The 12617-nt window shown below is 50.5% G+C and overlaps 1 protein-coding gene across 2 annotated transcripts in view; it reads left to right on the top strand.

Moving 5' to 3' along the window:
• The window catches only part of col5a1 (procollagen, type V, alpha 1), a 120985-nt gene that overhangs the window by 49835 nt on the left and 58533 nt on the right, over positions 1–12617 (top strand). For both annotated transcript variants that reach the window (XM_070863617.1, XM_070863618.1), the window contains 5 exons: positions 5025–5069; positions 5223–5276; positions 9015–9059; positions 10927–10980; positions 12109–12162. In XM_070863617.1, coding sequence (XP_070719718.1) covers positions 5025–5069; positions 5223–5276; positions 9015–9059; positions 10927–10980; positions 12109–12162 — 252 coding nt within the window. The remainder of the gene's footprint in view (positions 1–5024; positions 5070–5222; positions 5277–9014; positions 9060–10926; positions 10981–12108; positions 12163–12617) is intronic.

Below are 12617 nucleotides of genomic sequence, written 5' to 3' on the forward strand. Positions count from 1 at the left end.
CCACAGTGTAGGTACAGACTGGGTTAGAGAGACCCTGCCCACAGTGTAGGGTACAGACTGGGTTAGAGAGACCCAGGCCCACAGTGTAGGTACAGACTTGGTTAGAGAGACCCAGGCCCACAGTGGAGGTACAGACTGGGTTAGAGAGACCCAGGCCCACAGTGTAGGGTACAGACTGGGTTAGAGAGACCCTGCCCCACAGTGTAGGTACAGACCAATAATGAGGGAATTGTTACCCCGTTGGGAGTTGATCATATTGCACCGGATGGATTTGTAGACAAGTTAGAAATGCGGGAAGAGCAGGGCCATCATACCTCATGGGTGACCTTAATGATTCAAAGATAGATAGGGCGGGGATGGGGGCTGTTGGAGAGTACGGTAAGGTACAGAGAAGGAGATGGCTTGATGCTGTATGTTAAGGATTGGTTTCTAGATCAATCTGAGGGAATCTCTCAGGTCGGGCATCGAATGGCGAGATACTGGCCCACAGAAAATAAAGCCCCCAAAACCTTCCTTGACCCCCTTGAGGCCTGCTGGTTAGGCCTCTCACAGCCTGGGCACTGGGATTGATACACTCTGCGAGCTCCGACAACCGGAGCAGAATCCGATTCGCTGGGTTAAACGGCCCTCCCGTCTGTTTCTGGCTCACTCAATTACAGGCCTTGGTGTCCGTGGGACCCTGGAGCAGCTCATGCCTCGGCCTCCCCCTCACCCCGACTACCTCCCCCCAAAAAAACGTGACCCATCTCGACCAGCGAGAGCCTGAGAGCCAGGAGCAACCGCCAGCAGTGTTTCAGGATGTTGATCATTCCAGAAGTGTTGCAGTGAGCCAGGCTGATTATCCGACTGGCTTAATGCGGGAGATGTTGGCCGGCTGCAGGAAGCAGAGTCTGGAACTCAGTCAGGGTCAGTACTGCTTCCTCAGCCAGTGCAGCGTTCCATTTGGGCTTTTTCCGGAAGGTGGGTGCAAGGCCAGATAACTATTGACCCCGGTCCAATGGAAGCTTGTTTCTGGCGTCAGGTTACAATATCCATCAGGGACATTCATACCATCTCCGATCATCGGACCCCGCACTGCAGGTCCTGCAACAGGAAATTCAATCCTATTTTAATTATTTCAATGTAACTCCCTTACAAAAGGCGCCTTTGCGGCAGGGGTTGGGGCAATCCGCAATTTTATCCAGAGCAGATTCCCAGCAAGTCAATCCTCTGCTGCCATCTCCAGCCTCTTTGTCCAGCGGGAAATGTTACTCCAGTAACGTGGAGGGAAGACCTTGCTCCTCCAGTAAAGGGACCCTCGCCCCGACCCCCAAACTCCTCCAACTTTGGCAAGGTCATCGGGAGGGCAGGGAACAGAAGGGTGAAAGTCTCTCATTGCGTCCCCGGACTCCAAGGCGAGAGTGTCTCAGCTCAGCGGAGCCTGTCAGTCAGTTCCCTCTCCGGACTGTCGCCCCTCCCAGATCCCCCCTGCCGTGTTTCGGGCTGTCGAGTTTGCGTTTTATAAATAAGACAGACGCCAGGATCCCAGTGTTGGCAGCTGGTGTTTCACAACGCTGGTTCCAGGTCCGACTGCTCACTGATTCATGGGGCATTGAGCCATTTAAAATCAACAAGCAGCAGTTATGTAAAGCTCTGGTCAGATCGCTCCTGGAGTAACTGTGTTCCAATCTGGGCACGGCACCTCAGGAAAGATAGGCAAGCTTTGGAGCGCAGCGTCACCAGGGGTGATGTCAGGGAGCACTTCTTCACACAAAGGGCAGTGGGAATCGGGAACTCTGTCCCCCAAAACACTGTCGAGACCGGGGGGTCAGTTGAAAGTTCCAAAGCTGAGCTGGATGGATGTTTGTTGGTCAAAGAATATGAAGCAAAGGCAGGTAGATGGAGTTACAACAAGTTGCATTTCGATATATTTATTTGTCTCATAATACGCCTGTGAAGCACCTTGGGATATTTCACTATGTTAAAGGCGCTATATATATACACATTGTTGTTGTTGTTATATAGCGCCTTAAACCTAGAAAAACATCCCAGGGTGCTTCACAGGGTGTAAATCAGCCACAATCTGACCCCGAGCCACATACGGAGATATTAGCGCAGGTGACCAAAAGCTGGGTCGAAGAGGTAGGTTTTAAGGAGCGTCTTAAAGGAGGAGAGAGAGGCGGAGAGGTTTCGGGAGGGAGTTCCAGAGCTTGGGGCCCAGGCAGCTGAAGGCACGGCCACCGATGGTGGAGCGATGGAACTACAGATCAGCCGAGATTTAATTGAATAGTGGAATAGCCTCCTCCGGTTCCTCCTTCTCCTTTAAGAGGCGGAGGGAGGTTGAACAGATGGGTAATGATTGACAGGGCCTGTGTCCGTCCACTCTTCTCAAGATTACAGTATGCAAAACGTGTCCATCACACAACATCTGTCTCTAGCCCAGCGTAGTTAAAATACAGAGATCCCCGCTGGGAACAGCTGTTTGATTTCTTTAACTGCATCTGGTTTGCTATCCGGCCAAAACTGAGCACAGAGAGCCAGGAAACAAACATAAATCTTCAGTGCTGGGAATACTGGTAGGGGGCCAAGGAGCTGGAGCCCTGCAGGGGACAGACTTTATGATAAGTCCTTACTATACAGGACAAATGCACACCAGGCCCATGCTTGAGAGAAGGTCACTCTGTGACCAGCAACCTTTATTCCAGCACTGAAGTGATGAAGGTGGGTGGAGCTTCCCCTTTTATACCTGAAAGTCCAGGTTAGGAGAGTCTCCCACAAGTTCACCACCTAGTGGTCAGTGTTCTCACAGTGTACAACTTAGGTCAGTTTATACATGGGTTACAGTGACACTTTACTGCTTTGAATTCTGTGCATTTTCTACTTTAATGTTCCAACAGCAGCACAGAATTCACAGGCCAGGACACGGGACTTGGGAAGTCCGGAACAGGGAGGGGGAGTTGGGCAAGACATGGAGCACTGTTGTGTTCGATCATCGCACACACACACCCACCTCATCCACTCAGTGCCAGCCAGTGTTGCAACGCGACCAAAGTCCAGGACACCTCTGAGTTGGATCTTTCACCTGAGTCCATGTCCATAAGACCATAAGAAATAAGAGCAGGAATCGACCATACGGCCCCTCGAGCCTGCTCCGCCATTTAATAAGATCATGTCTGATCCGATCATGGACTCAGCTCCACTTCCCTGCCCGCTCCCCATAATCCCTTCGCGCTCAAGAAACTGTCTATTTCTGTCTTACATTTATTCAATGTCCCAGCCTCCACAGCTCTCCGAGGCAGCAAATTCCACAGATTTACAACTCTCTCAGAGAAGAAATTCCTCCTCATCTCAGTTTTAAATGGGCGGCCCCTTATTCTAAAACCATGCCCCCTAGTTCTAGTCTACCCCATCAGTAGAAACATCCTCTCTGCATCCACCTTGTCAAGCCCCCTCATAATCTTATACGTTTCAATAAGATCACCTCTCATTCTTCTGAATTCCAGTGAGTAGAGGCCCAACCTACTCAACCTTTCCTCATAAGTCAACCCCCTCAACTCCAGAATCAACTGAGTGAACCTTCTCTGAACTGCCTCCAAAGCAAGTATATCCTTTCGTAAATATGGAAACCAAAACTGTACGCAGTACTCCAGGTGTGGCCTCACCAATACCCTGTATAACTGGAGCAAGACTTCCCTGCTTTTATACTCCATCCCCTTCGCAATAAAGGCCAAGATACCATTGGCCTTCCTGATCACTTGCTGTACCTGCATACTATCCTTTTGTGTTTCATGCACAAGTACCTCCAGGTCCTGCTGTACTGCGGCACTTTGTAATCTTTCTCCATTTAAATAATAACTTGCTCTTTGATTTTTTTCTGCTGAAGTGCTTGACCTCACACTTTCCAACATTATACTCCATTTGCCAAATTTTTTCCCACTCACTTAGCCTGTCTATGTCCTTTTGCAGATTATTTGTGTTCTCCTCACACATTGCTTTTCCTCCCATCTTTGTATCATCAGCAAACTTGTCTACATTACGCTCAGTCCCTTCTTCCAAGTGGTTAATATAGATTGTAACAGAGGTGCTCCACAAAGCGGTCACCCAGTCTACAATCACAGGGACACATCCAACCCCTGCCCCTCATACAATCAGAGAATCTCACAGCCATTGAGCCCATCGAGCCTGTGCGGGCTGTGTGACAGAGCGATCCAATCAGTCCCACCCCCTGCTCTTTCCCCACAGCCTGCCAAATTTTTCCTTTTTAAATATTTATCCAATTCCCGGTTTGAAAGTTACTATTGAATCTGCTCCCACCGCCCTGTCAGGCAGCGCGTTCCCGATCACAACAACTCGCTGCGTAAACACATTCTCCTCATCTCCCCCCCCTGGTTCCTTTACCAATTATCGTCAATCTATGTCCTCTGGTTAACAACCCTCCTGCCATGGGAAACAATTTCTCCCAATTTACTCGATCAAAGCCCTTGATAATTTTGAACACCTTTGCTAAATCGTCCGTTAATGTTCTTGCTCTAAGGAGAATGACCCCAGCTTCTCTAGTCCTTGCCCACTGGGTCCTGACTGACCTTTGCCCTCCGAGGCCTGAATGGAAATAGGTTAAAATCACCTCTCCCCCTGCCCACCAGTTGTGGCCTCTGGGTAAATGCAGCCTCTGTGCGCTTATCAATGGAGAACCCAGTTGAGGATGCTTCATTGCGATTGGTTAAAGACATGAAATAAAATTTGGCGTCTAATGAATGGTTCTGCCGGTCTGGCCTGATTGTTCGATATTTTTCTCAAATTCATCCTCAAGATGTGGGCATGCATTTACTGCCAGTCCACACTCGCCGTGACGCAACTCGCTGGGTCACTTCAGAGTCAGAGTCAGAAACATTGGTGTGAGACTGGAGTCACGTGTAGCCAGAGGGCAGACTATCTGCGAGTGAAGACTGTTGGAGGGAGGGGGATCCTTCACCGTGTGTGGGTGCAGACTCTGCCCTCCCCCCACTCACCATTCGCTAACCTACCTTTTCAATCCTTGTCTCTAGGGTACTCCAGGAAAATCAGGACCGAGAGGACAGAGAGGCCCGACGGTATGAAGCTATTTACTCAACGTTATCATTACCTATACTCGTGTATCGCTGCTAATTGTCAATGCTTTAATGGTTTAATTTCTCATAATGAACCTCGGCAATCCAAGTGTGTGTTTATTGTGCTTCTAACCTGTTTTATTTTTATCGTCGAAGGGTCCGCGTGGTGAACGTGGTCCGAGAGGATTGACAGGGAAAGCTGGTCCGAAGGTAACTCGACTTTCATATCAATAATGTAACCTCGCGGGGCAGGACTTGGGGGCAGACATTGGGGGCAGTAAGCTTCGGGGCCTGGGCCTGAAGTCCCACCCCCAACATGCGATTGGGCGGAGCGCTATCTCAGGTGCTCCGCCTCATTGGAGAAGCATCAGCGCGGTGGTAAAGAGGTCAGCGCTACGAGGAGGCTCCGCGTAACACTAACGTGCAACAACGCCCCTGGTCTTCAGTTAAAGGGCAGGGCCACCACGCACACAGCCGGCCGTCACTGGTCACAATCGTCCGGACCAGCGGCCCGATACCCAACAGGGAGCGCGGGGCCGCACGATGGCAGCACGGTGGAGGAGAGAGCCGCCCTTGTCAGGCCGACAAAATTAAATGGCGGCCCATGGCGCACACGGCTCCCCTTTAAGGGGCGCCCCGGGCGGATGTCCGCGCCAGCCCCGCAGCTCACGGGGCAATTTCCCCCGCGGGCCGCAAAGGGGTCAGCGCGCACAGCGGTGACATCATCGACTGCTGCTTGCCGGCCCGGGGCGCTAACCGTGGGGGCGGCACTGCCGGCAAACCCCCCCCCCCCAAAATCACTGCCGTCTATCCATCGCCAGGCGAAGGGGCAAACCGGAAACCGGGCACAACATACGGGCAATTCACCCCCCCCTCCACCCCCTCCACCCCCCCGAGTGTCAGGGACTGGAGCCATTGAGGGATCAAACAAATCGGAACCCGCAAACCCCCTCCTCCCTACACCACCCCCTCACCCCCTCCTCCCGACACCTCCCCCTCCTCCCGACACCTCCCCCTCACCCCCTCCTCCCGACACCTCCCCCTCACCCCCTCCTCCCGACACCTCCCCCTCACCCCCTCCTCCCGACACCTCCCCCTCACCCCCTCCTCCCGACACCTCCCCCTCACCCCCTCCTCCCGACACCTCCCCCTCACCCCCCTCCTCCCGACACCTCCCCCTCCTCCCGACACCTCCCCCTCACATCCTCCTCCCGACACCTCCCCCTCCTCCCGACACCTCCCCCTCACCCCCTCCTCCCGACACCTCCCCCTCACCCCCTCCTCCCGACACCTCCCCCTCACCCCCCTCCTCCCGACACCTCCCCCTCACCCCCTCCTCCCGACACCTCCCCCTCCTCCCGACACCTCCCCCTCACCCCCTCCTCCCGACACCTCCCCCTCCTCCCGACACCTCCCCCTCACCCCCTCCTCCCGACACCTCCCCCTCCTCCCAACACCTCCCCCTCACCCCCTCCTCCCGACACCTCCCCCTCCTCCCGATACCTCCCCCTCCTCCCGACACCTCCCCCCTCATCCCGACACCTCCCCCCTTATCCCCTCCTGCCGTTAACTCCCCCCTCACCCCATCCTCCCATCACCTCCGCCCTCACCCCCTCCTCCCAACACCTCCCCCACCTCTCTCCCTAAATCTCCATCTCGCCCTCAATTCCCCTCTCACTCATTTTGCTCCCAAAATATCACTCTGCCCCACTCATAATCTTCCCCCTCATCCCCTCCCTCCTCTTATTGAGGGGATCTCATAGAAACATATAAAATTCTGATGGGGTTAGACAGGTTAGATGCAGGAAGAATGTTCCCAATGTTGGGGAAGTCCAGAACCAGGGGTCACAGTCTAAGGATAAGGGGTAAGCCATTTAGGACCGAGATGAGGAGAAACTTCTTCACCCAGAGAATTGTGAACCTGTGGAATTCTCCACCACAGAAAGTTGTTGAGGCCAATTCACTAAATATATTCAAAAGGAGTTAGATGTAGTCCTTACTACTCGGGGGATCAAGGGGTATGGTGAGAAAGCAGGAATGGGGTACTGAAGTTGCATGTTCAGCCATGAACTCATTGAATGGCGGTGCAGGCTAGAAGGGCCGAATGGCCTACTCCTGCACCTATTTTCTATGTTTCTATGTTTCTATCACAGAATCATAGAAATTTACATCACGGAACAAGGCCATTCGGCCCATCGTGTCCATGCCGGGCCAACAAGAGCTATCCAGCCTAATCCCACTTTCCAGTTCTTGGTCCATAGTCCTACAGGTTACGACACTGCAGGTGCACATCTAAGCTCTTTTTAAATGTGGTGAGGGTTTCTATCTCTACCTCCCTTTCGGATAGTGAGTTCCAGACCCCCACCACCCTCTGGGTGAAGAAATTTCCCCTCAAAACCCCTCTAAACACCCCCCTCCCCGCCAATGACTTTAAATCTATGCCCCCTGGTTGTTGAACCCTCTACTAAGGGAAATAGATTCTTCCTAGCCACTCTATCTAGGCCCCTCATAATTTTATACACCTCAATAAGGTCTCCCCTCAGCCTCCTCTGTTCCAAAGAAAACAACCCCAGCCTATCCAATCTTTCCTCATCGCTAAAATTCTCCAGTCCCGGCAACATCCTGGTAAATCTCCTCTGTACCCTCTCCAGTGCAACATCCTGGTAAATCTCCTCTGTACCCTCTCTAGTGCAACATCCTGATAAATCTCCTGTGTCCCCTCTCTAGTGCAACATCCTGGTAAATCTCCTGTGTCCCCTCTCCAGTGCAACATCCTGGTAAATCTCCTGTGTCCCCTCTCCAGTGCAACATCCTGGTAAATCTCCTGTGTCCCCTCTCTAGTGCAACATCCTGGTAAATCTCCTCTGTACCCTCTCCAGTGCAACATCCTGGTAAATCTCCTCTGTACCCTCTCCAGTGCAACATCCTGGTAAATCTCCTCTGTACCCTCTCCAGTGCAACATCCTAGTAAATCTCCTGTGTCCCCTCTCTAGTGCAACATCCTGATCAATCTCCTGTGTCCCCTCTCTAGTGCAACATCCTGGTAAATCTCCTTTGTACCCTCTCTAGTGCAACATCCTGGTAAATCTCCTCTGTACCCTCTCCAGTGCAACATCCTGGTAAATCTCCTCTGTACCCTCTCCAGTGCAACATCCTGGTAAATCTCCTCTGTACCCTCTCCAGTGCAACATCCTGGTAAATCTCCTCTGTACCCTCTCCAGTGCAACATCCTGGTAAATCTCCTCTGTACCCTCTCCAGTGCAACATCCTGGTAAATCTCCTCTGTACCCTCTCCAGTGCAACATCCTGGTAAATCCCCTGTGTCCCCTCTCTAGTGCAACATCCTGGTAAATCTCCTCTGTACCCTCTCTAGTGCAACATCCTGGTAAATCTCCTCTGTACCCTCTCTAGTGCAACATCCTGGTAAATCTCCTCTGTACCCTCTCCAGTGCAACATCCTGGTAAATCTCCTCTGTACCCTCTCTAGTGCAACATCCTGGTAAATCTCCTCTGTACCCTCTCTAGTGCAACATCCTGATAAATCTCCTGTGTCCCCTCTCCAGTGCAATCACGTCCTTCCTGTAATATGACGTGATTCACTGCCATGTATGGGGCGGCTTTGATCCCTGGACCCCTCCCATTAATGATTGGGTTGAAACTGTGTCGAATGCAAATGAAATGTGTCCCTTTCCACCTCGAGAAGGAGGAAACTATCCACCCAGCTCGTCAGGGCAGAGGTTGAAAGGTGTCTGCCCCCCTGCCCCAATATAGACATGTCGAAAATGGGGTTTGGGGGTGAATATCTGGTATGGAGGCCGCAAGAAACCTGCTGAAATTGTAATGGAATGAAGATATTTACAGAAATATCCTTTATGCTGTTATTGTAAATATAATTTCATAATCCTTTCATTTTCTGGAGCTAATATTTCTGATCATCTCTAATTACAGGGTAGCTCAGGCAATGATGGTCCTCCTGGTCCGACTGGTGAGAGGGTAAGGAGATACAATCACCAAGATCCTTTCTCTTCTCTTGTCTTGTCTCTGTGCTTAGTTTTGATGTAGAGCAAAGCTTGTCTCCAGTCTCGGACTCTCTGCTCCTCCGAGGTAAGCAGTGAAGAGTGAAGGTATCAGGAGCTGAGAGCAGTGAGTGTTTTGTGTCCCTAACATTGACCTTATTATGTTGTCTTGAGACTGGGTGTGGGGACAGAACTCAATCTGTCCTGTCCCACTGCTTTTCCCTCCACAAAGAGTCTTCACGGTAAACGCCGACTGTCAGAGTTGGATACAAATAGTTTTTCGTTGCCACATGTTTACAGCATGTACATTATTGGATCCACCTCGGCGTCATCTGTCAACTCAGATCAGGGCATTTGAGGAATAATTAGTTTTCAAGAATCCAAAAACAAAAGTGCTGGCATTGATTATTTTGAATGGGCTGCAAAGACCAACAACAGGTTCCAAATTGGAAAGAAAACTTCTCATTTCAAAAACAAGGCACAATACAGGTCAAGAAACTCATCTTTGATCGAGCCAATCCATATGGAGATCTACTCTGAACTATCCAATCAATGTGCGTATCAATTCTGTGATAAGCCAAGCCATGTGGAAATCAGGTCTGAGATTATCCAATGAGGATCAGTTTTTTCTGTGATAAACTTTGATTGGCCTGGCGTAGGCTTCTCTGTGTGTTTCTGCATTTGTTGAAGACTGTTTCACTCGGTCTATTGTCCATATTTACGTTGTCACGTTTAGCACTCACTGACTACATCATCATAGGCGGTCCCTCAAACGAGGACGAGTTCACAGGTGTTTCGATGAAGGACCTGATGTTCCAGATCCTGAACTCCAATTGAAGGGTGGAAGATGTGTGTGGGTGGATTGTTTTAACGTGGGGTGACCGTTGCACACCAGCCACCACACGGGCTTGACAGAGCGAGGTATTTATCCAGTACAAGGGTTAACCAGGACGACTGGAGACCTGCTCTGCTGCACGGACCTAGTGTGCACACATATCGCAGTGTGGGCTGGTCCGTGCTGCCCCCGGGCCCTCAGCTCTTCTGGGCCCCGTACCCTCATCTGTCGCACCTCTGCCACGATCTCTCGTCGCTCCTCTGTCACAAACCAGTGCAGCAAAACTGAAGCACTTTAAGAGGATGTGGACATCAAAATTAGGAAAGCTTAACTGTTAAAAAATGTACTATATTCTGGATACTATACTATATACCGACCACAGCTGAGAGGGTGGGTACATGCCATGCGGCCAATGTATCCCCGACCTCCGCATGGCACCTACCCATGGCAGCGAGGCACCGATAGTAAGCTCGACATCGCAGAACATCAGAATTATACCGCAGCACTTGGTACTCCCTCGTCAGCTGACCTTTTCTCAGCTGATGATGGTCGTCCAACTCCTCCCTGGGTGGCATCAGCGTGGGCATCTCAGTAACACAGCCAGTGACATACAAGTTGTAGCAACTCACAGCTCAAGTCCGTGGTTAGTAACCAACGATGTTTCTGTGCCTATTCAGGTGAGACATCCAACCAAGGTCCCATCTGCCTTCTCAGATTGACATAAAGGATCCCATGCACTATTTTGAAGAAGACATGGGAGTTCTCCTTGGGGCAAATATTAATCTCTTAACCAACATCACGAAAAACAGATTATCTGGTCATTTCTCCCATTGGCTGTTTATGGGAGCTTGCAGTGTGCAAAATGGCTGCTGCTTTTCCTACATTATAACTCTTGAAAAAAAGTACTTCATTGGCTGCAAAGGGCTTTGCGACGTCCTGATGTTGTAGAGGCGCTATATAAATGCAAGGCTTTACTTTTCTCTTCAACCTGCTCGTGTTTACATTCTAGGGACCACCTGGACCACAGGGCCCAATGGGATTCGCTGGACCCAAAGGCCCCCCTGTAAGTAGTCCCAGGCACTTGCCTCATTTCTTACTACATTGTAAATTGATCTGGATTTGCTCAGACGAAAGAAAAGGCTGGTTGAGATTTTATTTTACACTTTTAATGATTGATGTTTGGGGAAATGTGGTTGATCAGAGGCCCTGATGGTTGTTTCTTTACATATTATCAAATAACTTCAACCATTCAATAAGTTCAATTGGGAATATATCCTGGAAAAGGAACCATTTGTCGGGCTATAGAGAAGTAACAGGGAAGTGGGACTAATTGGGAAGCTCTTTCAAAGAGCCGGCACAGGCACAATGGGCCAAATGGCCTCCCTCTGCACTGTAACATCCTATGATTAGGCTGTTTTTCTAGGTTAACAGAGTAACAAATACAGCACGGGGTTAGATCCAGAGTAAAGCTCCCTCTACACTGTCCCATCAAACACTCCCAGGGCAGGTACAGCATGGGGTTAGATACAGAGTAAAGCTCCCTCTACACTGTCCCATCAAACACTCCCAGGGCAGGTACAGGGGTTAGATACAGAGTAAAGCTCCCTCTACACTGTCCCATCAAACACTCCCAGGGCAGGTACAGGGGGTTAGATACAGAGTAAAGCTCCCTCTACACTGTCCCATCAAACACTCCCAGGGCAGGTACAGGGGTTAGATACAGAGTAAAGCTCCCTCTACACTGTCCCATCAAACACTCCCAGGGCAGGTACAGCATGGGGTTAGATACAGAGTAAAGCTCCCTCTACACTGTCCCATCAAACACTCCCAGGGCAGGTACAGCACGGGCTTAGATACAGAGTAAAGCTCCCTGTAAACAGACCAATTTCATGACTCAGCTCCAGTACTGGAGGAGTAGCTCTTCATGCACCAGACTGGTGTTTTTCATCATCCCTCACCAGTGGCCTCTGGGAGCAAGAAAGTGCTGGTGTCTGAGGTTTCTCAGTAAATCCTTAGAACCAGCAGACAGAGTGGGCTTTCATCTCATCAATCAGGGCTAGATTCAAGCCCTGGTGTCGGAGGTGAATATCCCTGCCAGTTCTATATAGTAATAATCTTTTCACAGTGATTAAATGTTCAATCAAATATTATCAACTGGTAAATTATGTCTTTCTCTCCAATCACTTTCTAGGGCCCAGCCGGAAAGGACGGATTACCTGGACACCCTGGGCAACGAGGTGAAACTGTAAGTTTCAATCTTCTCTGAGATGTCTTGTAATGTTTGACTGCCTTCCCTACCTCTGAGGAGGCTGCCTCCAAGGTGGCTGCTCTCTCCTGTAGGAAAAAAGGGTTGTGCGATTGGAATGTACGATCAGAAGCACGGCGACATGTCCAGAGATCAGCCTGAGCCCCTGGCAGATGGAGTCTGCTACCTCCAGGTTACTGGTGGAACAACCTGTCTCTCTGACAGTAGATGTTGCAGGAAATGCACTTGTCTGTGTACAGAAACTGTGTGCATCTGAACTGGCAGTGCAGTCCATTTATACAGGAGATGTCGGGCAAATGAACAGCCAACAGACCCATGTCAGATAATCTCTCTCGGCTTCACTGCTCTCCACTATCACCCAGTTTACCATGCTCAGATATATGAGTGGATCCAGAGGTAATGTCCTTCAGGGAAGAAAACCTATCACCCTTAAC

The sequence above is a fragment of the Pristiophorus japonicus genome, chromosome 20, assembly GCF_044704955.1.
Source record: "Pristiophorus japonicus isolate sPriJap1 chromosome 20, sPriJap1.hap1, whole genome shotgun sequence".
Taxonomy (NCBI): domain Eukaryota; kingdom Metazoa; phylum Chordata; class Chondrichthyes; family Pristiophoridae; genus Pristiophorus; species Pristiophorus japonicus.